The 26,631-nt window shown below is 37.0% G+C and overlaps 1 protein-coding gene across 7 annotated transcripts in view; it reads right to left on the reverse strand.

Moving 5' to 3' along the window:
• Positions 1 to 26,631, reverse strand: part of RIC8B (RIC8 guanine nucleotide exchange factor B) — a 102,899-nt gene that overhangs the window by 16,584 nt on the left and 59,684 nt on the right. For all 7 annotated transcript variants that reach the window (XR_005795315.1, XM_040491001.1, XM_040491005.1 and 4 more), the window contains exons 5-8: positions 22,955 to 23,183; positions 22,111 to 22,206; positions 16,486 to 16,630; positions 5,582 to 5,726 (exon numbers count right to left, since the gene is read on the reverse strand). Coding sequence is in view for 6 of the 7 variants with exons in the window: in XM_040491001.1 (XP_040346935.1) it covers positions 5,582 to 5,726; positions 16,486 to 16,630; positions 22,111 to 22,206; positions 22,955 to 23,183 (615 nt within the window). In the remaining variant the exon portion in view is untranslated. The remainder of the gene's footprint in view (positions 1 to 5,581; positions 5,727 to 16,485; positions 16,631 to 22,110; positions 22,207 to 22,954; positions 23,184 to 26,631) is intronic.

The following is a 26,631-nucleotide window of genomic DNA, read 5'->3' on the forward strand; positions in this document are numbered from 1 at the left end:
AGAAGAGGGGATGGGTGACCAAGCAGAGTGGAGGCCTAAAGCCCCTTCTGTTGGTCTGTACTTACTTGCTTCCTCTTAAGGTAGCCCCTGAGGCACTTTTAGGAACTCTAAGGAAACAGTCTGAAAACTCATAGGCTTGTCAGTGATTCTTAGCTTTGGCTGCACATTAGAATCACTTGGTAAACTTTAAAGAAAAGGCTTAGGCCTCACCTGAGACCAAGTAAATCTATATATTTTATTTTCCTGGTGGTTCTGATACACAATGAGGTTAAAGAACCACAGGGCTAGAGCGCCTACTTCAGACACTCATTGTGTGCTAGTATTCCCTCCCCCCCCCCTTTTTTTTATTCCCCCAGGTGCTATAATAGGAGAGAAAAAGGCCTCTAGTTAGTGGCCATTAACAAAAACAATGAATGCGGTCAACATAGTTCCCAAAAGTCAAGAACAAGGGGAGCCCAGACAAGGCTTCTAAGAACTATAGCATTTTAAAGATGAATCCAGATGCATACTAAAAATGTAATTCTACCATCCATCAATTATTTCCCTGGGCATATAGCAACAGCACATGTTTTCACAGTTCCTTTTCTGCCACCTGCTAAATTAGAAAAACAACTAGTCTTATAAATAAATTAGTAAAGGTACTTATTAGAGGTGTATACCACTTCCCAAGCAGACAAAGGAAATCAGGCCTTAGAAAAAAGTACAAGGAAAGGTAGATGTACTAACTATGTAGAATATGTTCGATTTGTCTCTTGAAAGAAGGCTCTTCTCAAGTTCAATGGAGGGGTGATTTAAGAAATGACATCCACAGACTGTTTTTGGAATATAATGACATTAGGACAAGCCATCACGTGCCTCAGGGGAAAATGTGTCAAGAGGATACACTGGTAAGCTCTGTGGTATCCACACTATAAGGCCAGAACATGAATTCCTGAATCAGGGTACATTTGATTCTTTTCTTGGTTCTTTTAAGGTTTTAGTACAAGTGATGTCCGCTTTTAATAAGCTGACCTCAAGCCCTTTGCTGCTAAAATGATTTAACAGCTTGCTCTGAAATTAGCTACTAACGTCACAAAATCTTTGCTGAGTATAAAAGCAGTAGCCAGAGATTCACTTACAGAGTAAGGATTTATCATCTTTTACTCATGTAATACCCCACCCCCAATATGTAGAAGAATGTACCCGGTGCCACAGCAAACACAAGTTGGGGCACTGAACTGTGCCACTGTTTTACGGGAAAAATGCCAATGTGCTGGGGACACTGCCGCCCCTCCTCCCCACATTAAACCAGCCTCCTGTGGTTTCCTTACCAAGAGAGGAAAACAGTCACCATAACAATGATGTGAGATTTCATAAAATGGATTATTTTCAGTTGAACAATCACTACAACCTCAAATAGTATAGTGTAAGACTTAACTTTCTAGGTTTTAGGATCTTAACACTGAAATTCTGAGGGTAGTTTTCTCTTGTTCTAAGACTGAATCTTAAGATGCTTTAAGTATACTAATTGTGGTAGATATTGTATTGGGTAATTTTATGGTACGATGTTGTCCCACCTTGCCTTCGTTCCCCTTCCCCATCTTCCCAGCCCTCCAATTCTATGATTGTATATGTCTTTCAGTTAGGTGACAAGAATTATTTAAATACCTATATAAAGCATCATCGAGCATTTCGTATTATATAAGGCTACTATCTATGAACTGACTGCAGTTATGGGCCTGGAGATGAAGGGATTAAGACATAAAAAGGTATGAGCAAATGAATATATACATAAAAAGCTGAAATATATTTCAAAACTTTTGCTTTTCGAGTTATTGCTACATTTGGTCAACATCAACAGTACTAGGTCACTTTACAAAAAAGAGCCATTAAAATTTCCATGAGCTATATGAAAATTAACTTCAATCTCCTAAGAAGTGTAGATTAAATTTCACTCAAAGCATTCTGGTTAAAGAAGGGGCTATAAAGGCAAATTCCTACAGGGGCTAGGCAGGTAAGGTAAATGACAAGGATATATTGTTAAACCAGAGGAGCTCATGCCTGGTATGGTGGGCACCACAGACCCTCCACTCCATCAGCCAGTTGCCACGTGAAAATGCAGGCTTAATGTTATTAGAACTTATTAAAAAAAAGTTCAAAATTCAAATTTCCATCTGAAATATCTGAATTCTAAATGTCGGCAACAAAATATTATGTAAAACAGAAAATGAAAACACGAAACTAAACCAATGAATGCAACATCAGGTAAGCCAAGCAGAACTTACTTGTGGGCTGAATCTAGTCTATGAGTGGACAATTTGCAACCTCCAGGAAAGGGATCAGGGTTAATAGGAAAAGGCTTTTGTGAGCTCAGAGCAGGAAAGAAGAGGTTAAGTGCAAATAAGGCTAGAAATATCTTTCCAGGAAAAACTCCCCAGAGTACGTGCCCCCGCAAAACAATAAAGAGTCTTCTGTATAGTCTCAATATATGGTGACAATTACAATGGGACTTAAAGCAACAAAACAAAATCTTGACAAAGAATAAAAGTCTCTTGTCTCATTCTGAAGAAATTACACAGCTGCTGCCACAGCTACTGCTGAGAGAAATATAGTCAAGAAGGAAACACCCCTGAGTTGCTTAGTACAATGATTTTAAGCTTCTGGGTGTGAGTATGAACTAGTGTAGGGTATTAAGAGTATAAGGAGTTATCCTACAGTTCTGCCTACTTTGGTCACCCCCTCCTTTTGCCCTCCATCTAGCAGCCCTTTAAAGATACCTCTTTGGACCCCTAGGCTCCTACATACCCATCTTGAAGGCCACTGGTCTAAAATGAGCCAAATGTCATCAGGTACACATCTTTCAACTGATGTCTGGAATGATGTACAAACCACATTAGTCACTTATACCACCTGTATGGTCAAGGGGCCTCCATGCTCTGAGGCATAAAAGAAACAGGTAGGTATATAAGTTAGAATTTGGAAATTTTTCTCTTTGATTCAGGACCAAAGTTTATCTGAAAACTTTTAACAAACATGGCTAGACTTACAACACAGTGTGTGTGGCATGTAACTTGATTCTTTGACTATATTTCTGCTAATTGCAGAAAGCCATTTCCAGTCCATTAAATACACTTATTTTGACACAAAAAAGACTGTTGTGAAATTAACTGTCTCCTATAGCCTAAATGTAAGCTCCACACAATTATTGGTTTCAGATTCCACTAAAGGATTACAGGTTACCTTGGTGCATCAATCAGAATCCACTTACATTTTTGACAACGGGACTAGGGCCAAGTGGATAAAGGGTAATTTCTCTGCTTCTGCCCAAACTAGCAACTGTTGTGAATAAATGCATCATAAGAAAAGCATACTGTGATCTTGGTGAAGGGTAATCAGATGGTAGCAGGGAAAGCAATCCTTTCAGGTGCTGACTTCATAAGCCTGACTAGATTGTTAAAAAGTTTTCATGATTTTTGGGGAAAAAGTTCTTTCAGTTCTGTAGATCACTCCCCAGAGCACAAGGAGTTGTCTTGCTTGCAAAGTATTTTGTTCATCACCACTTCCACAAGGACCATTTGAATAAATATTTTAAATTAACTAACAAACATCCCACTACAGTGTTTTATCTGAAAGAGGGAAGATGTAAGAAAAAAACAGATGCAAATCTATCTGAAGGGGAAAGATGTAATGCTTGCTAGAAATATATACTTGTAATGACCAATGTTTAAGAAACACAACAAGATTTCACAATGGTGACTATTCTGACCACACTAACACACCATTCCTATGAACCCTACAGGCCAGGTCCAAAGGCTGAAGAAGATTCTAACAAAGTATGAAGGCCTAAGTATGGACTCTTCCAAGCCAAAACAGTAACAATACCAAACATCATGGTCTTTGATTTAAACAAAAGGTGCTCTCCTGAAATCTAACATCACTTTCATAATCTAACACATTTCTATTTCCCATGCTATTAGAAGAGACCCAGTGTTCTTGTATTTCCTCCAATTTCTTGTTATAGTAGTGTTCTGGTGCTTGTGAGATATGTGATCATTACTATAATAGAGTCATTCACCAAACAAAATCAACAATACACATTGATATAATGACATCATTCATCCATGAGTATTCCAAGAGTTTCTATCTTAGTTGACTTGTCTGCATAACTTGGGACACAATGAATGCCTAATGTAATTTCTACCTTTGTTTAAAAATATGAGACTTAAGTGGTATATTTAATGTCTCAAATGAAGAGAGAGAAAAAAACTGATATGGAAGTATAGTTTATGGAATGGAAAAATCAAGAGCTAGCTAGCAAGACTAATTTAGAATGATGACTTCTATGATTAGGAAAAGATTAAAGTACAATTCCTCTATCTAAGCTTCAGTTACTTGATAGAGATGCCCAATTTATAGCATCTAAATGGTAGCAGTCTTAAGAATGTATTGGTTAGAGTCACTGCTAGTTTTATTTTCCCTGAAGCCTTTTCTTTCTAGGATATACTCTACAAGATCCTGCTGCTGAGACTGAAAGCACTAGAAATATTAAAAGTAATAATGCTACCTACTCGGGCCTGATTTGCCAAGGAATATAGGCCATATATGTCTTGTCTGATTAGGAAATGATCTTTGCTGTTACCTTCTGATAACCTACTACTTTCATGTTAACAGGGCACAGTCTATCCTTTAAAAAAAAAAAGCCTAATTTTGCAGATAATGATTTTCTATCCTTTATCAACTACCACATGATCCCCATTACACTCTAGAAACCATCAACAGGAAACCTAACATGTCAACATCATCGATAATGCCAAAAGGGATGGCTACACCCTTTTAATATTCATTAATGGAAACCAGAAAATTGAGCTCAAGTAACTCCTAATAAGTGGAACTAAGAAATTTACCTGGGATGGGGTTAAATGGGGGAAAAAAAGATGCGGAGGAAACAGAAGGAAGTAGAGGTGGTTTGTTTTGGGATAAGAGAATTAGTGTCTTTGATTTCTAAGCACTGATTCAGGAAAGACATGATAGTCTCTGGTTTGCCTATTCAAAGCAATAATACATCTGTTAAAAGATGATTAAGTGTTTGATAAAACTTTACTGTGGAGCTACACTTCCTTCCTTTTGTTAGTAATGTACCATTTTATTGATTCATAATGGCTTTTTTGCAAGAGGGAAGATCAGAATTTATGAAACCTATGTTTAGATTTCTGAGAAAGACTGAACCATCAAATAACCAGCTTAAATCCTTGGTCTTGGTTGTACCTTATACAATCCCAACCTACGGAAAGGAAAGCAAAAAGTAGCCACTAATACTTTTTAAGTGTATGATGGTAAATGTCTAAAAATACCATCTCTCCAAATTCTTAGGAGAGGATAATGAGCATGCAGAACATTTCTTGCAATATTATCTTTCCTTAATCATTTGAAGTCACTCTCTAAGCTACTAGCTATGAAATTGTCTCTAAAAACACTATTAAATGGAAAGCTTCCAAATCCACAAAAGAAAGGAAACACTTGGAAAATGAAAGACAAAGGAAGTGAACGGTAAATAACCAAATCAAAGGCACAGGCATAGGTGAAAAGAAACTTGATACTATACTTTGGTTTTGCATTTTTGTATTCTTCAGTGTCTGTGTCCTCGTCCTCTGAGTACCAATTATCTCCTCTTCCTCCAGCCAAGAGGCCCCTGGCCGCCAACAGTCCTGCAGCATTCCCATAGCCAGTGTATTTCAGCAGGCTATCCACTGCAAAAACAGAACAGGTTTTTAGACAGGAATCCTTGGGTCTTGGGTGCTCACTGTCACTACTGACTATTTACCAGTACAAGGAAGTTGGAGATCTATACGGCAGTAAATCTTAAAATTGAGAGATTTTCAAAGTGTGTTAGTGGTTATACTAAACTACCCATAAATTCTCTTGCATGCTCTGAGGACCAAAAGTCTTTTTTCAGGTATCAGAAATTCAAGTGGAGCTGTTTGGAATATACTTTGTGGCAGGAGTGGGGCTTCTGTGACCACAAGGCCATTAGCAAGAGTGGTGTTTTAATTTTCTGGTCACAAATCTTACGTCTTTATCCGGTTTTGGAGAAATGATGACTAGAAACTGGAGTTAATGAAACCCAGATTGGAATTTTACCAATTCAGTCATTATCTAAAATCTTTCTTATACCCTTTATAGGAATTGTCGGCAATAACGAAACTTAGGGATATTTGCAAATAGGATAGGCTAAGTTACTACTTTTTCAAAAAAGTCAGCAATAATACATAAGCACATGAGACCCACCAAGAAGGTAGGCCCAGGAGTGAGACTGGCTGGATTTTAGTAATGGCTCTACCACTTACTAGTTGGTTGACTTGGGTAAGTTATTTTACAGCTCTGTATCCCACTTCTTCTAATCTCAAGAATTGGAGTAATATCTACTTCACAGGTTAATACATGCAAAGTGCTTAGAAAAGTATCTGGCACAAAGTAAATGCTCTTTCTTTTTCCCTGGGAATATTAGGTAAAATGAGAATTTTAGACTTATCTTAGTCAACAACAACAACAGCAACAACAGCTCAGTGAACCATCTGATGCAGGGCAGTATTACCCTGTTAGTGCAAGGTGATATCTCTAAGACAAGCAGACCCATAAAACTTTTGCAGGGGAACCCTGAACTGTAGGATTTTTTTTTTTTCTTGGAAACTAAGCAATCATTAGCAGCTTTACTGAAGAGTACTTTCCTTTCATCAGGTACAGTTTCAAGGTGAGCACCAAAATATTCAATCTATCAGTCTAAAAATAAAAATTTTATTTAAGGCTTTCAATAAAATGTCATTCTAAAGACAACTGTAGGAAACAAACCAAACACTATCTTATTCATGTATAAGGCTTTAGTGAAACCTACATCTGAAATATTATTATAATTCAGACCACTTACTCAAAAAAGACAAAATAAAGCTGAGAAGATTCAGAGGGCAATTAAAATGACTTTGGGACCTGAAAAGGGCAGTGGATAGGCAAAAAGGTGGGTAAGGAAAGGGGACATATATGATCAGAGATGAAATCATTAAAGGCATGGATAGGACGAATAATCCAGGGTAGAGCTGTTCATTAACTTTTCAAATACTTGAACTAGAGGGTACCTTTCTTGACACTGAAAATAGGCAGTCTGGGGACAAATAAAAGGAAGTCCTACATTCAAAGGATATAGCAAACTGGTGAAATTTGTGTGAAAGGAGACATGGATTAATAATATAAGTAGATTAAAGTTTGCATGATTCTCTTTCAACCATTTTCTACCTTAAAACCTATTGGTAACTATTGTCTCCTTGGTAATAATTCTCAATGGGTGCTAGATAGAATCATATTGGAGATCACGGTGGTTTAATTTGAAAGCCCTTGGAATAAATCTGAATATGCTCCCTTTGCTGACAGGGCCTCTGCAAGACTGGAATGGTTTGGATAAATTAATGAATTCTTAATGGACTTTTAGGGATGTATACAGGTGTTCTTAATATTCACAGAGGTCAGACATTAATGACAGGGTCAGACACAAAGTCAGAGAGGCGAAGAATCATATATATGAATCCACATGGCACTGATACTCTCATTGTGTTTTTGATAAGCCTTACTTTTTAACCAATAAAGGTGTTTGGTAGTTCCAGAAAAAATACTGACTGAAATTGTGGAAGTCTAAATTGAGAAATGAATATAATTAAAAAAATAACAATAAAAAAGACATAAAATGTAAGTAACCACCTACAATGGCTAAACATTAAAATAGCTTAAGAATGCAGAGTTTATGAAAAGCCAAAATAGGTTAAAAAGTAACCTGAACACTAAATAATCTGCTATCTTAAGCAGAAAATCTTCCTGGAAGTTAGTTAATAGTAAGAAATCCCTAGCACTTTTATGAAAATAATGCTTACTGTTCATTCACTGGAACAAACATGTATCAACTCTGTGACAGTTTGGGTTACAAAGGCTATTTAAAGACTTGCTTTGCCTTTAAAACAGATAAGGCTATAGCCACTAGTTTCAGAATCAAATGAACTTTTGTTAATAGGATAAAATATTTTAAAAATAGGGGTTGGGGAAGGGAGATGACAAATGGACTACAAAATTTTCACAGTGAGAAATATTTTCTTTGTGAAGTTCTGATTGACATCATTTCATGGAATGTTTTATAACTACTTTTTAGCTATTTTCAAATAACACTGTAAAATATCCTATTCAATACTGGGAAAGTAGTAAAAAGAAAACAGACTGAACTTGGATGTTAAAGTGAGCTGTGGAGCACCTGGGTGGCTCAGTTGGTTAAGCAACTGGTTCTTGACTTTGGCTCAGGTCAATCTGATTTCACAGTTCAGTTCATGAGTTCGAGCCCTGCATTGGACTCTCTGCTATCAGAGCAGAGCCAGCTTCACGTCCTATGTCTCCCCCTCTCTCTGTCCCTTCCCTGCTTGCACTCTGGCTCTCAAAAATAAACATTTTAAAAAATAAAGTGAGCTGCTAAGGCAAAGAAAAGGTTTTCTGGGTGGCCCTTAAATAAAAAAAAAAAAGAAAGAAACAACATACAAATTTATTTAGGGGTACCTGGGTGGCTTTGTCAGTTGAGCGTCTGACTCTTGATTTCAGCTCAGGTCATGATCTCATGGTTCATAAATTTAATCCCTGAGTTGGGCTCTGTGCTGACAGTGTGGAGCCTGCTTGGGATTCTCTCTCTGCCTCTCTCTCTGCCCCTGCCCCACTCGTACCTTGTCTGTCTGTCTCTCTCTCTCTCAAAATAAACAAACAAACGGTGCACCTGGGTGGCTCAGTCGGTTGAGCATCTGACTTCGGCTTAGGTCATGATCTCGCAGTTCGTGAGTTCAAGCCCTGCGTTGGGCTCTGTGCTGACAGCTCAGAGCCTGGAGCCTGCTTTGGATTCTGTGTCTCCCTCTCTCTACCCCTTCTCCGCTCATGCTCTGTCTCTCTCTCTGTCTCCCAAAGATGAATAAATGTTAAAAAAAAAAAAATTAAAAAAAAAATAAACATTAAAAAAAAAATACTTGGTTTTTTTTGTCCTAGTAATCAACCATGCAGTTAGGTAAAACTGCTGCAGAAATGGGACAAATCAACAGTCAGAAAGTTGCAAAAAATATTTCACCACTATTTTATCAAGATGCTAGAGGTACTATGAACAGAGGAAAGCAACCATAGTAGCATACTGCAGTCAGAACTGCACTGGTGGTAATGGTATTGCAGCTTACGCAAACATGGGTTTTATCACACTCTGTCATGAAAACAAAAAGAGGTTTTGCTCTTTACCAAGGAGAAAGAATGGCAGAGCCAGATTCTACCTAGAGACCAATCCCCTTTCTCTGTTATATAGAGAAGGCTTTATAATCCTTTTCCTTCCAAATACTGCAACTTTTAGAAATCTTATACTAATAGCTTCCTCTAACTAGTCTCCCTATTTTCAGTCTCATGTCCCTCTAATTCCTTGTTCCATACAGCTGCCTCATAGATCTGTGTAAAGCAAAAATTTGTTATCACCTTCCTGTATAAAACCTCTAAGATCTGCTTCATTTTCTGGCCCCTGCCTTCTTTTCCCAAACTCATCTCCTATTATTCCTGCATATCATGGATTCTTCACATCTTGAACTAGTCTCTTTCCTATACATACCAAGGCTGTTTCCTATTTCTCTGCAAAGACTTTCTCTGACCATCTCCACATAACCAATCATTCCCTTTTTCAGGCTGCCACAGTACCGGGCACATTCCTCTCTTATAGTATACTGAAATTATTCCTTTACATGAAGAAATCCATAAGATTGTATATTCACTACACTACATTCAGATAGCAGAAATGTTTGCTCTTTTATTATTATCTCTAAGGTACTTTGTTAAAACTGGAGATCCAAAAATGAAGACAATATGATCTCTGACCTAAGGAAACTCAATGGCTAGAATGCAAGTTCAACAAATTAAGAGTTAGAATATAGCAGATGTCAAAAGTACTAAAAATGGGTGTAAGTAAAAATGGTACAAGGAGGACAATGATTAACTCTGCCTCCATGATCAGACAAGTCTTCACAGAGATGATACTTAAGCTGATCTTCAAGGATAAATAAAGCTTGCAATGCAAATGAAGACATTGCATGTAAAAGGAACAGCATTTGCCAAGTCATGGAGATAATGCCAAGAAATGGTACAGTATGATCAGGTGAGAACAAAAAATATAGCATGAGTAAGCAAAAAGTATATAGTAGTAAATTTATAATTAGTAGTAAATTTAGAACTTAGAAGCACAAAAGGCAGGCCATGGAGGCATCTAAGAAAATTTGGATTTTACCAGGTGACAGGGAGTCACTGAAAGTTTTACAAGGTGGTAGTGATGAGATTATATTTGTATTTTAGAAGAATCTTTTTGCTAACCACATGGAAGACAGACTGAAGAAAACCTGACCAGAAAGGAGGGATATGACTTATTAATAGTTTATATTAAGAGATACACTGAATTGGGAATCCCCAGCAAATTGGCTGAAGCAGAAGCCAAGTAGAGGATAAGATCACTCAGGGGACAATGTAAAATGAGAACAGGGGTCAGGAGAGAACTCTAGGGAACACTGGCAGTTCAATGTGGGCAAAGACAGTTGTTAACTATGATTAAAAATAAAGGTCAGAGGAAATCTAGGAATGTATGGTAGCACAGAGATAGAGTGGCCAATAGTGTCAATTACAATGATAGATGCAGTAAAATGAAGGCTAAAAAATACCCACTACTTTTGAAAATTAGTTACCTTGTGAGCTTACTAAGAGCACTTTCAGAGGAATCTGGGAGGTAGGGAAAGGCAGTGGAAAGCCTAATTTGCAGCAAGTTGAAGCCTGAGTGGTAGTTAGGATACTAAGAGGAAAAACAGATTAGTCATTCAAGAGGCTAAGATATAAAGGACCGTGATGTCGAGATGTGTACAGGTTGAGGAAAACACATAGAGACAGTTAAAAACAACAACAACAACAACAACAGCAGCAACAACAACAAGACAGGAAGAGAAAAGATCAGAAAAGGGAGACTTCAGCTACCAGCTAAACAGACACCTACCTATTCCTCAGAGACTCAAATAAAGGAGACGAAAGTTTCCAGTTGTGAGGCTATGTGCTGAGGGTGTTTAAGCCTTATTTATCTTTGTAATTCAGCTCCTACCACAGTGCCTAGCACACACTGGTAATTAATGAATGTGTTAACAGGGGGAGGATTGTATTACAAATTGTTTTCTTTAATTAAAACACACAAGGCCTCTCTTTAGGCCCCCTGGACAAAGTACACAATTGCCAGAGCTGGTAACATAAGTTTAGATTTGGCTCAACAAGTTGGTGGGCACGAGCACAAGTTAACCTGTGGGCCACTGTCAGTTGGGGATATAGTTTAGCCTGGCAAAGATGGGTATTGATGACCCTTGGATGACTCTTTCTGTGCCAAGGCTGCCATGAAATTTTGCCCTTTGTATCTTGTCCCATTTCAATCTTCCTTCTTTTTTTTGTTTTTTCAACGTTTATTTATTTTTGGGACAGAGAGAGACAGAGCATGAACAGGGGAGGGGCAGAGAGAGAGGGAGACACAGAATCGGAAACAGGCTCCAGGCTCTGAGCCATCAGCCCAGAGCCTAAGCGGGGCTCGAGCTCATGGACCGCGAGATCGTGACCTGGCTGAAGTCGGACGCTTAACCGACTGTGCCACCCAGGCGCCCCCCAATCTTCCTTCTTAATTTAGTTTCTGTGTTCCTAACCCAATTTGCTGCCTGTTGTTTCCACTTAGTGGTCTGACTTTTAAGACTTCATCATGATACCTTCACTTCAAACTTAGCTGAATGTCCTTAAGAGGAAAGTTTAACATTGATGAATTATCTGAAATTTATTTCATTTTAGTATAGTTTGCATCCAAACCCAATCCAAACTCCAAAATCTGATGACTTACAAGTTGGATGTGGACTACAAACTTTTTCTTTTGGCTAGATAGTTTAAAAAAAAATTTTTTTTAACATTTATAGTAATTATTTTTGAGATAGAGATAGAGCATGAGTGGGGGAAGGGCAGAGAGAGAGGGAGACACAGAATCCAAAGCAGGGTCCAGGTTCTGAGCTGTCAGCATAGAGCCTGATGTGGGGCTCAAACTCATGAACTGTGAGGTCATGACCTGAGCCGAAGTCAGACGCTTAACCGACTGAGCCACCCAGGAGCCCCTAGATGGTTTTAAATTATAATTAGTTGATAGCATTTAAAAACTGGGAGATTTTATGTAAAAATCCAGAATCCTGGCTTCTCCTGAAAAATCTAGAATACTGGGTAACATTGCCATATGTTCCTTCATGATAACAACCAGTTGGAGCTAAGTAGCAGCAATATCTTCTCTCCAATCTCGCACAATCTTCTTGTTCCCCTACTCCCAACCCACCATCTTCCCACCAATGAGTTAAGTTTCAGTTTTCATTCACCTTCTTATGTCCAGTCCATTTTTATTACCAGCCTGGCACTTGAAGGCATGTGAGTTTGTAACCCTTGATAAGAAAGTAAGTGATATGAGAACAGAAACCTTGTTTATCTTTATACTTCTGCATTCCCTGGCTATAGCTCAAAAATTATGAGTAAATGGTTAAATGGGTAAAGTTTTATTCCAAAAGAATGTATCTACTAAACTTAAAATCAGATTGGAAGGAAAAGCAGATGAGCATACACAGAATTGCTAAAGGTCAAGTGAAACTGATATACTTTTGCTAATATGGGTTGGCTTTGGGCTCAAAGTTAGGACTATAAAACCTCAAATGTAGGGTTCAAGAGGGAACAAAGCTAATACTTTCAAATGAAAAACACTGAACAAATTCATATATAAATGCATATGCCATATTTGCTATGACACTAACTCTTAGTAAGGTGATTATATTTAGATATGTAATATAATTTATGAAGATCTGTAATTATAGAAGAAATAAGCTTTAGTTTTCCTCTTTAAAATTAAAAAAAATTTTTTTAAGGTTTATTCATTTTTCAGAGAGTGAGAGAGAGAGAGAGAGAGAGAGAGAAACAGAGCATGAGCTGGGGAGGGGCAGAGAGAGAGGGAGACACAAAATCTGAAATAGGCTCCAGGCTCCAAGCTGTCAGCACAGAGCCTGACGTGGGGCCCGAACTCATGGACGGTGAGATCATGACCTGAGCTGAAATCGGAGGCCTAACTGACTGAGCCACCCATGCACCCTAAATTTTTTTAAAAAATACAAGAAATGCATGCTCACTGTAGAAAAATTACAAAATACACAGAACTAAAAAAAGTCACCAGCCATCCTACTACTCAAAGGTAACAATGGATAAGATGTTAGTATGTATTTTGATAAACCTCTTTTGATGGATAGATACATAGGTATGATTTAGATTTATGTATACATACATAATTATACTTTACAAAAACAGCTCATTTCTTATCTTGGAAAAATTGATTCAATTCAGCTTACATGTGCAAGGCACTATACGAGTCACTTAATCCTAAAATGCTGTATCAATCTTTTCTCAAAGTCATGAAAGAACTGAATTATTTAAAAGAACATTTGTGATAACAGCTGAAGATAATTACTCTAAGTAAAGAAATGTGGCAGAATGGAAAGAGAGGACTCAAATTTGGGCTTTAGCCCTTAGCAACTGTACAACCTTGAGTAAATTACTGAAACACTCTCAAGTTTCAGGTTAATTCATTTATGATACTGGAATAATAATATTTAAATTATAGGGTCCTTATGAGAATTAAATGAGATTATGGCCTAGGATGTTTGGAACATGATACCCCAATATATAATAGCTGTTTATTATTATTGTTATATTGATAAAATTATGTTGCTAATATGCCATCTTAACAGGAACTGAAGTGGCTGAATCAGTTAGAAATAAAGTTTAAGAATTCAGTGGGTAAACTCAGTAGCAAAATCTCTAAATAATTTTATTTAAAAAATGGGCAAAGGGGCCCTGGGTGGCTCAGTCAGTTAAGCATCTGATTCTTGGTTTTGGCTCAGGTCATGATCTCATGGTCTGTGGGATCAAGCCCTGTATTGGGCTCTGTGCCAACAGCATGGAGCCTGCTTGGTATTCTCTCTCTCCCTTGCTCTGTCCTTCTCCCACTTGCACCCGTCTCTATCTCTTTCATAATAAAAATAAACTTAAAAATAAATCCTGCTTAAACAAAAATGGGCAAAACACCTGAAAAATGTCATATGAATGGCCAACAGGTCTTTTTGTGAAAAGATGCTCAACTTAACTAATCATTAGGAAAATGCAAATCAAAACCACGAGAGATCACTGCACACCTATTAGGATGACTTTTATCAAAAGAATAAGAGATGAAAAAAAAAGATGATAAATGTTGGCAAGGATGTGGCAAAAAGGGAACCCTTGCACACCATTGGTGGGAATATAAATTGGTGCAGCTACTAAGGAAAACAGTATGGCGTTTACTCAAAAAATTAAAAACAGCAGTTTTTATGATCCAGCAGTCCAACTCTTCGGTACATATCAGAAGCAAACAAAATTACTATCCCCAAGAGCTGTCTACACTCCCATGTTCACTGCAGCATTATTCACAATAGCCAAGATACAAAAACAAGCCAAATGTCCAATGACAGATGAATGGATAAGGGAGAGGTGGTACACACACACACACACACACACACACACACACACACGTAAATATGTAAATATATATATTTCAGCCATGACAAAGAATAAAATCCTGCTATTTGTGACAACAAGGATGAACCTAGAGAACATTATGCTAAGTGAATAAGCCAGAGAAAGACAAATACCATATGATTTCACTTACATGTAGAATCTTAAAAAAAGAAAAAAAAATAAAACTCTTAGAAGGAAAGAGTAGAATGGTGGTTAGGGACAGGAGAAATGAAATTAACTATAGTTAATAGTATTGTGTTGTACACTTGAAATTTGCTAAAATAATAAGTCTTAAACATTCTCACCACACACACACAAAGGAACCATGCAGGCAGCAGACATACATAAGTAATTAATTGTGTTAATCACATCACAATACACACACACACACACACACCCCAAATCATGGTGTATAATATACTTTAAATATATACAATTTCACTTGTCAATTATACCTCAATATAGCTGGGTAAAAAAACAAAAGAGAATTGAACTTAATATTTTGGGAGAAGTGAGTGAAGTTTTCTACCTCCAAATTATGTTTCACAAAACTGAGGTACTTTAAAAAAGTGGAATATAAAATCTGCTTAGATAGAATTTTTATACTACTACATTTTTAAATTTTAATTAAAAAAATTTTTTTTGAAATTCTTATTTTAAGTAGGCTCCACACCCAATGTGGGGCTTGAACTCATGATCCTAAGAACAAGAGTCTCATGCTATACCTACTGAGCCAGCCAGGTGCCCCAATATACATATAAAACTAGGAGCTGAAGAAAGAAATAGGTAAAAATATCTGGATAACTTAAAGTTCCTTGTTTGAAGAACTTGATTTTGCAGGGCAAATAACCCATATAATTTTAGGAAATATTTAAAATTGTTAGATGTATCTCAGAAGACAATCACTTTATATATGCTTATAAAATGGTGTTTATTACATTGTAGTATAGTTACTTTCAAGTTTCTCTCTACTGGGGCACCTGGCTGGCTCAGTCCGTTGAATGACTCTTGATTTCGGCTCAGGTCATGATCCCTGTGTCGTGGGATCAAGCCCTGCGTTGGGCTACGTGCTAAGCTTGGAGCCTGCTTGGGATTCTCTCCATTTCTCTCCCCCTTCCTCCTGCTCGCTCGCTTAAAAAATAAAAAAATTAAAATTAAAAAAATTAAAATTTCTCTCTACCTCTATCTTATCCTTATCTCAAGGGTAAGGGGTATATCTTAGGCATTTTTGTACTTTCCATCTTCCATTTTATATTTCCATAGTATATGTAGCTCACATTGAATAATTATTTATTAAATAACCTAGGGAAGAAACCAAGACTCCAACAGTTTTAATTCCAAGAGGAATTACAAAAGGGAACTAACCCAGGGCTTTGCCTGGTTATCCAAACAGTAGCACCCTGGCTCAGTTGGTAGAGCATGCAACTCTTGGTCTCTCAAGGTTGTGAGTTCAAGCCCCATGTTGGGTGAGGAGATTACTTAAAAAAATAAAATCTAAAAAAAAAAAAAAAAAACCCAGAATAGTAGCACCTGAATTACTTAAGCAGATTTTCCATAATGGCTCCAGGTCCTCACTCAAGATTAAGAAGTCTGGGTTAAGAATACAGAAGGCAAAGTTTAATGTGAGTGTGTTTGTACATCTTAATGACTTCAGAAGCATACAGAAAATTTTTTAAATTATTAATTTTTAATATCTCCTCAGGCCCTCTAATAGAACAGATAGGAGTAAGCTCTGAAAAGAGTGGAATGAGACGGCCACTACTAACAGAAAGATTTCTTAAGTTCCCTCGGAAAAATAAAAATGTAGAGAGCAAAGAGAGTTTAACCTACCTCTCTCTTTGCAAAGGACAAAAAGGAATTCAGCAGCAATCTGCTTGACTCCAAGGTCAACATGTGTCATGAGGCGCACCAGCTTATTTCTCACAGTTGAGCCAACTTCAGGACGATTTGTCACATCCCTCAATGGTGGTAAAACCTAATGGCAGAAATGCAAAACCATCATCAGTTGTGGGTACTAGAGTAAGTGAGGATGGCACCATGCAACTGGTCAGTCTTATAATGTCTATGAGCTCAGTTTTCTATGAGTGGAAAAAGCTTTTTAAAAATAAATAGGTTTGCTTTCAAATAAAACTAAACAACAACAACAACAACAAAAATCCCACCTCAAATGATTTCAAGTTTGTAATTAAATTTCATTTGAAGAGAAACACCTCTTCACTGTACCACCATGATATACTCAAATTCATTGCTGGGTTTTTATTTATTTTAGCATCTGGAATGCCTTTGCCTGCTTCCATCAAAATCCATTTTAAAGCAAGGGTCAATCTATCTTCTCTATCGTCGATGGGGCCTTTCTTAATACTCTCATTCCTATTGATTTTTCCCTTTTTGTAATTCCTGCAGCATTTTCAGTATTTACTAAAAAAATCTGTACTTATGTTTTCTTGTTGTTTTATAATAAAAATGGCTACTAATTATTGAATACTTTAAAGGTGCTAGTTCCTATAAGAGAGGATATACATATATATTCTCTATACTTGATCTCTACAGTAACCTTGCAAAGGAGGCAGTAACATCACCATCACCCTATTTTATCAATTGACCTGCAGATGGCTTGCTTGGTTTGTTTGCTTGCTCACTCACTTCACCCATCCATCCACCCAGCCCCCTCCCTCTTCAGGTTCTCCTATCTCACTGGCTGCTTCATCTCAGCCTCTTCTGCCAATTCTCTTTTCTCTTCTTGTTTTCTAAGTGTTGGAAAATTCAAGGGTTGTGCTCTTGGGTGACATTCTTCACTTAATCTATTGGTGATCTCAACCAGTTTTTATGGCTTTATACAGTCTCTATATAGTGATAACTCCCTGAATTATATTTCTATCTTAATTTCTTTACTGACTTCCAGACTTTTAAAGCTTTCTCAAATTTAGCATGTCCTAAACAGAAGTCTTGATGCTCCCACCAAAGCTGTTCCTTCTTAGTTTTCCATCTCATTAAATGGTAAATCTATTCTTCCAACTGTTTAGTACAAACACCGTAGAAACAGCCTCTTCTCATCTAATCCACCAGCAAATTATATTGTTTCTACCTCTGAAATATATCCATAATTCAACCAATTCTCACTACTCCCTCTAGTATTACCAAATCCAAGTTACTGATATGTCTCGCCTGAACTGGTTATTACCACAACCTCCTAGTGGTCTCTGCTTCAAACCTCGCCCTTCTATGATTTATTCTCTACAAAGCAGCTAGGGATCCTTTGAAAGTCAGATCATGTCATTCCTGGTCTCAGTCCTCCAGCTTCCAGGGCTTCTCATCTTACTCCTAGTGAAAACAATGTCCTTACAACTCCCTTAGGTTTCACATAACCCAGCTTCTTGCTATTTTTCTAACTCCAATTTGACTACACTTCTGACCTATGCTGCTACAGCTGCACAGGCCTCCATGGAACTTCTTAAAACACACCATGGTCTTTGCATTTGCTGCTCCCTCTGCCCAGAAACACTTTCTCTAGAAAATTGTGTGGCTCATTCCCTTCACTTTAGGTCTATGTGAAAATGTTGCTTACAGGAAGGCATTTCCTGACCACCCTATATGACTAACCTTGAGCATTCTTTTCTGTGCACCCCCACCCCCGCCCGCCACTTTAATCTTCCTCACAGCACTCATCACCACCTGATACAGTGTATATTTTTCTTTACTGTTGGCCTTCTTCCACAAGAGTCACTGCCATGGGGGCAGGGACTTCTTTCTGTTTTGTTTACTGCTCTCAGTGCATGGCATATTACAATGTTCCATAAGTATTTGCTGATTGAAGGAAGAATGAATGAATTCAAAGATCTTCTTTTTAAAGATTTTATTTTTAAATAATCTCTACACCCAACATGGGGCTCGAATTTACAAAAGAGTTGCATGTTCTACTGACTGAGCCAGACACTCCTCAAATACCTTTTTAAAAGTGCCTTCCATAAGCTAGGCACTAAGGTAGTAAATGACAATAAAAACAAAGTCAAATAATAATTTACTGTGCTGGACCCTTCATGTGTATATTATTTTATTTAATCCATTCAACTGACTTTCTTCTTTTCTGTCCTTCTACACTGAATGCCTATCCTGAATCAGGAGGTATTGGAGACACTGGAGATACAGCTGTGAACACAAACAGAAACTAAATCCCAGAAAATTGAATAAGCTACCAAAGTGTTTACAGAACCCATATTCAGTATTTCTGATAGGGTAGAGCACCATGATTTCTGTGCTCTATAGGCACAAAGTCACTGCACAATAAATCCTTATTTGATTCAGCTAACCATATTGAGTTCTATATGGTCTCTATACACTGAATGTAGAGAAGAATGAGACATCTAACAAGTGATTTCATGTAGTATGCGCCTACTGTTCCAGAGTAAAGAATCTATTAACAGAGGTTATCACCCCAAAATTTTGTTACCAATGTTTTGTGTTTCTTAAAATAAAAATTTTTAAACATAAGTTTGTTGCTTTCATTGTTACATACCACTCCCAAACTGCATTTGTATAGACTCATTCTATTTCCTCCCAAATACTACCCTCCAACAAATTTTTTATTTAAAAAAATTTTTTTTCAATGTTTATTTATTTTTGGGATAGAGAGAGACAGAGCATGAACGGGGGAGGGTCAGAGAGAGAGGGAGACACAGAATCGGAAACAGGCTCCAGGCTCCGAGCCATCAGCCCAGAGCCTGACGCGGGGCTCGAACTCACGGACCGCGAGATCGTGACCTGGCTGAAGTCGGACGCTCAACCGACTGAGCCACCCAGGCGCCCCTACAAATTTTTTATTTTGACAAATCTTGTCCATCTCTTCTCTCAAATCCACAGATTCCTCATCTCTTCTGTAAACCTCTCCACAGACTAACCCAACCTGGGTTGGTACTTTCTACCATCTGTTCTCTTTCTACCTGCCTCAATACTTAAGACCAATTTCCTTTGGGTAGGCATGTGTTGGGTTCCTTCAGGTAATAATGAAATAGGGTGTAATAATTAACTAGCCGTCATTCCATTTACACTATTACCAAAACTAACCACCTGTTACTTTATGTTCTGCCTTTCTTAATCATCATAGTTGAGAGTGCATCTTTCTCAGGAAGAAAGTGGATTTTTGTGTGTGTCTTGTATCTTTAGTTATCTTTACTTGTCATGCCTCATCTCTTTATACTGTAGTGCCTCTTTAAGGACAAAAAGAGGGTCTCATAATCTTTGTTTCTACATAATATGTGGCTCAAGAGCTTCACATAGAGAAGTTGTTTAACAAACAGGTTTTTTTTTTGGCTCTTCTGGCCAGAGATCTAAACTCTAAACAGTTCAGTTGAACCTGGATCTCCTATGTGAAAAAGCTAAAATATAGAAAACTTAAAATATTTTTCATTTACTATTCACCAACTCCTCCTAGTCACAGTAGAATGTCTTAAAATAATCAACTTGGAAAATGACTTCAATTCATTAATCAACTAGTTTACTTGGCTTAAATGATTATTCATGCTTTCAGGGTACTACTCTCTTCTTCCAATAGACTGTAAATTCCTCAAAGATAGAGTCTCTACTTTCTAATTTCTCCTTAGCAGCAGTATCTATTAATGTACTTCACGTATGGTAAGGTGCTTACTAAATCTTGATCATAAACATAAGGGGGGGGGGGGAAATGAAGCTGGTTCATTTAACAAGGGAAATTCTGTATTGCAAAAAATGAGCAGTGGAGTGAATGGTTGTACCATGCACCGAAATGTGGAAAGAAGGAAAGAAACAGGTGAAGGGATGGGAATCAAGAGCTTAGTCGGGTATATGTTAAAACTTAAGATACCTAGTATACATCTAAGGGGAGGAGATGAGTAGGCAGCCTGTTATATCAGTCTGGAGCAGAGGGGACAAGTCAGGGCCAGAGACATAAATTTGGGAGTCATCAGCATACAGATGATTTTCAAAACCATGACTGCTGAATGAGATCACCAAGGGAGTGGAAATGGAGACCAAGGCAATATTGCCTCGGGGCACTCAAACATTGCAAAAAGGTTCCCTATTGTGTCCTAGAAACCAAGTGAAGAAAGCATTTCAAGAAGGAGAGAATACCGCATTACATTAAAATGCACTGGGGAATTAAAGAAAAAAGGTTTGAGAACTATTAGATTGGGCATTACTGGGTTGATGATTTTTGATGAGTGCCTCTGCAGTGGGGTGGAAAGCCTAATTACAGCGGGTGCAGGAGAGAATTAAAGAGTAAAAAGAATAGAGAAGGTGAGTACAGAAAAGTGTTTTGAGGAAAACTGCATTAAGAAGAACAGAGTAATGGGGAGGCAGCTTGAGAAATGGAATTAAGAGAAGGTTTTTTTATTTTTAGATTGAAAGATGTGTTTGGATGAAGACAGAAATGACCCAGTACATTAAAAAAAAAAAAAAGGATTAACATAAGAAGAGAGGAAATAAATGCAAAAGCAAAGTTCTTGAGAAGGTGAGAAGGAAAGGGATCTAGGACACAAGCGAAGAGGCTGGCCACAGAAGAAAGCAGGGACAATTCACTCATGATAGAAGGGGAGACAAAGGTTATATGACACAAGCAGATGAACAGAAAACACAGTGGTAGAAAGAATCCTTATCATCAACTCTACTATCAGCCTACTCCAAACATTCACCATCAGCTCTCTTTCCAGCTGGCCTCCTTGCATCCACTCACATTCCCCTAGTCTATCCTACATATAGTAGCCAGAGTATTTCAAAATATAAACAAGTACCCTACATTCAACTCCCCTTCTCAAAATGGTCCAATGCTTGCCCATCTCACTTAAAAGAGAACCAAAAGTCCTATACAACCTCAGGCTATTTGGTTCTTGCTTACCTTTTTTTACTTCATCTACCACTCTCCTTGTCAACTTGGTCTAACCTCCTTGCTCTTCCATAAGCACACCAAGGCATCCTCTCACCTGAGGAACTCTGAACATGTTCTCTCTATAGTCCTCTTCCAGATATTCTCAGAGATGCTTTTCTTATTTATCCAAGTTTCCGCTCAAATGTTATTTTCTCAGAGAGGCCCTGCTGATTCTCCTAAATCTCCCCTTCCCCTGCTTTCTTCAGAACACATCACAACTTGCCATTATAACATATTCATTTACTTTTTGTTCTCCGACTATAAGGTAAACTCCACAAGGCAAAGACTTCATCTGTCTTTCAGTGGTTAGAACAATGCTTAGAACACAGCACAAAGTAGATCTCCACTATTAGTTGAATAAATGAATCAATGACTCAGAAAAATACACACGATCACTTTTTTCCCGGATTAGTAAGATTTCAAAGATTAAAACTAACTTTTCTGAGTTTCTGATTTTATGAAAGTAAACCATTATGAAAGAATGCAACTCATTAATTCTATTTTTAGAAACTGCATATAAGAAGATTAACCATGAGGTGTAATATGCATTAAGCAGTTACCTGATCTTTGAGAAATTTTCTGATGTTTCGATGGGCTCGGGAACATTCTGTTAATAAGCTGAGAACCGGAGTTAGACCTTCTCTATAGCTGCTTCCCTATAAAGAAAACCAGACATACTACATTAGTTTCTAACAGTATTACTTTCCTCTATATAACTGAGTATATTAATACTCCTTTTTTGGTGGGGGAGACATTTTATGTTACCAAAGCTTTACAAACTATTTAAGAAATTATTTTCCTAACCATGTCTTCATTCTACCAGTTATCTTCATTTTTATTAATGCCCATTTTTATCCTCCCTGGATTTTCCTACATTTTGTGGGGTCCTCAATGGCTCAACCAATGGGCTTAAATAAGGCAAAGGTTTTGACAACCTACCCATACTACCCTGCTGCCTTTTAGTATACCTACCAGACAAAGCATATGACAGACAAGAGAAAATAAGCAGCTCACAACTAATGAAAACTCGATTTTTTTTAAAGATAGCTTTTAGGTATTATGGAAAGTATTTATCTTCAGGTTTTGTGGGCATATAATTTTTACTTCTAGGTCTTAAAAAATACCTACATGGAAAAGTCATTAATTTTTCCTTCACTTGCAGGCACTAGTCACAGTTTTGGTGTTGCATTAACAAATTTTTTGTCTTTAAACAAGTAAATTGACTTGTTGTAGCAATTAATCGTATATTGTAATAAAATGATTTCCAGGGCATAATTATGCAGTATGTCAGCTATAAAAAAAAAAAGATTAAATTTAAAAATCATGTCCTGTGATGTCTGTATATATGGCACATTTACATTCTTTAGAAACATCTTCCCAAGGTCTCCATTTTATCAGCCTTACCTTGTCTATTCTCTTCTCCATAAAATTGAGTAAAACATGAATGGCTTCCATATTCATACCATTGTATACCATGGTATTGTTTTTCAAAACAGTTTCTTTCTCAGCTGTTTTATCATTGGGCAGTTCATCTAGAGTCGTTGCCTCGTGGGCTGTTTCTTCATGGGTTAATGGACAAATGAGAACATCCAAACAAGAGACCGGAACATTGCTTAAAAGGTTGACTGCATTGCTGAAAAGCAATTTAAAAATACAATATTTTAATTTCATTGAATAGTCCTTTAAGATGCAAACATTAATAAGAAGTTCAGAAATGACTTTTAGGAGTCAATTAAAATTTTTCTATTTCAAAACAAGCCTTTAATATTACTTGGCATTTACTGACTAAGAGACAGAAAATAAAGAGAACAGTTTTAAATACACATATGAGAAATTAGAAAGAACAGATGTTAAATGGACACACACAATCACATGATGTCCTGTCACTTTCTGAAATGCTAAAATAGGAATTAGTGAGCTTTAACACCATCTCTTTAATTTTATTATGACACAATGCTAGCTTTTTTTTTTCCTTGGGGTTTTAAATCCTTTTGTGGAGCCACTGGTGTTTTATTATTCCTTAGATTACAACATAAAGCATTTGAGAAGCTGTATATAAGCAGCTTATCACAGAGGCAACAACATTAAAAAACCAAATATTATGGGATTAAGTTTTGTTCTTTCTAGATGTAAAAAATACAATTTTTGGATCATCTAATTTTTAAAATAGTTTGAGGTTTTCATTATTTATTTATTTTTTATTTGTAATTTTTTTCAGTTTATTTTATTTTTTTTTAATTTACATCCAACTTAGTTAGCATATATATCATATAATTTTTTTAAAAGACATTATCAGAAAATAGGTAACGGTGTTTTTTTTCTCCTTTTCTCATCACCAGATCTCTTTAAAAGAGGTCCACATAGCCATTTCAAATCTCTAATCCCCTAGGCCTTTTCACTAAGGAACACATGCACCTGGGATGCATACCAGTAGGGGGAACCCAAACCTTGTGTTTTTGATGTTCCCTAAAAATCTTGTTCTGTTGCTCAGCATGTAAGAGACTAAAGTGACACTAATAATTTAAAAAATTAGACATGTTCTCAATTAACAGATTTTCCTTCAAGGATTATTTCATATTCTTTCATCTAAAAGGAGAGGCAGTGTTCTCTGCTAACTGGATATTATAAGCCTGTGCCTTAGAACTTCCTGATAAACAACAATGGAAAGACAGGCATTACATTTCCTAGTGACAGAGAAGCAGATCTAAAAATAACCACATCCTGACTAAAAATAAACTCTTGCAAATGCAATTGAAAAGTCTAACCACTTGGAAACCAAACTCAGGGCTGATTCTATCTGATGCTGCCTTAATTTAGACCACAGTAGTTCATTTTAATTTAGATTATAGTGACACCCTCAAAAATAAACAAAGTAAACACCAACAAAACAGAAATAAAATATAAAATTTTTTCTTTCCTTACTCTGAAGTGTGGCTCTTATTTCCCCAAGAATGAGTATTTCCTTCCTTTTTTTTTATATTATAGAAAAAATATTTAAAAAATCAAAGTTTAAAAATTAGACAATGTAGAACAATGAGTAGTGATGTAAACGGTATCAAAAAAATCTGAACCAAGAACAAAAATAACAAGTCCTACCAATGAATGGTTCTTGGTAAAATACAAGTTACTTGGAAGTCCCCATTAAAAATCTGTCACTGCTTCTGTGATTACTACTGCTACTGTTAAATAAAGGCCCTCATTTTGATTATTTGTAAATGATCACAATTGGTTGAAATACAATGCTTTTCCCACAAACTTTCATTTAAAAATTTTTGCAAACATCTGTAGTTCCTTATCGAGTTAAAAATGTTTCCCTTCTGACTTAAGCATTTGGAAACTGTTATTAAATATCACAGATTCACTGGGGATGAAAACAAACAAAAGAACTCTACCATAGAATTACTTTCTTAAAACCATATAAGTATTGTGAAATGTTAGGATTTTTTTTCGACACATAGGGCAACAGGCACAGGAGTCCATTGATAGGATGATTTTCTAAATCTACCATAGAGAACACACTGAAAAGTTTAAGACAGTGCATTTCATTACAAAGGAATGTTTTCCTTTAAATTCATTTAAAATAAGTAGTTTCCAGGAATTCAGTAAATTTAAGAAACCAAATGCTGAGTTTGATTCAACAAATATTTGGAGCTTTTAGGCTTTTCAAGAAAAGTTCTCATTTTCTCATTTCTTATTAAACAACTGGGTTTCCAAACAACTACAAAATTAATTTTCTGGCTCACTGTGTTTGAGCTATTCTTTTTAAGTAAGGAAGGCCAGCTTTTTGAGCTCTGTCACTTCTCTGACAGTTTTATTTGTGGTAGAAGAGTGTATGAAATTCTCCAGCTACCAGGAAGTCAGTGACTATGCACAGATCTGCACAATGGTGTTTGCATTCCTACTCCAGGGGGTAGAAATACTGTGTATATTACTCTCCCCTTTTCAGCTTCCTAGAGATCATTAATCACTGGGACATGACATCCTCCCACTCATGCTCCCAGCCCCCTCCTGATATGCAGATTCAAAAGCAAAGCCTATTTAGAGCTCCTTAATGCCCTGATTAAAGCCTTGTTAGTTGTGAGAGTGGGAAGGCAATCTAAAATCCAGTCCTGTATCAATCACTGGACTAAACATAATTTAATACCAAATGACAACAGAAGCATGATAACGGTACATGCAGACCTACAACCATTAACAAATCTTTCCTGGTTCAAACGTATCTTCTTTATACTTGGGGCTCACATATCTTTTCTTCATGGCTACAGAATTTACTTAAATGAAACTTAAGATCTCCAAAAGACTTTCAGATGTAAATTCCTACCTTTACTCTAGCTCAATTCAGTAATTATTAATTACTTGTGTCAGGCATTGTTTTATGAAGAAAAGACAAATCCATGTCTTAATGGAGCTTATTTTCCAGCATGGAGAAAACTGTCAGTAAAAAGTAAACAAAACAAATAAGATGAATGAATAGAAGGCACATAGAAGCTCATAAGTGGCCTGGGGTGGGGGTGGGGGGGGGGACCAGGAGGGTAAGATAGACAAATGTAGGTTATAATTTTGAATAGAGTGGTTAGGGTAGTCCTCACTAAACTGGTGTCATTTAAGCAAAGACTTAAAGGAAGTGAGGAAGTGAGCCATGTAACTATGGGGGGAAAGAGCATTTCAGAAAGAAAAACAAGAGCAAAGGCCCCAAGTCATGCAGTAGCATGACTGAAGAACTGTAAGAAGGATGGTTTCGCTGAACTACGATATAAAGGAAAAGGAGTAGGACAGGAGATCAGATAGGTATAGGAGGCCAGATAGGTCTTGCAGGCTATTATAACTTAATTTTATTCTGGAGTGAAAAAGGAACCACTATAGGGTTTTGCATGGTGATATACTCTAATTTATCTTAAAAGGGTCACTCACTCTGACTATTGCATTGAGAACAGATGGTAGGACATCAAAGGTGAGAAGAATCAGGATGTTACTATAATAATTTAGATGACTGAACATGATGATAACAATGAAGTGGCTACATCTGGATACATTTTAAAGGGCATTTCTTGTGAATTGTGAACTGTAAGAATTCAAGGCTC

The sequence above is a fragment of the Herpailurus yagouaroundi genome, unplaced genomic scaffold (assembly GCF_014898765.1).
Source record: "Herpailurus yagouaroundi ecotype Mexico unplaced genomic scaffold, PumYag 182, whole genome shotgun sequence".
Taxonomy (NCBI): domain Eukaryota; kingdom Metazoa; phylum Chordata; class Mammalia; order Carnivora; family Felidae; genus Herpailurus; species Herpailurus yagouaroundi.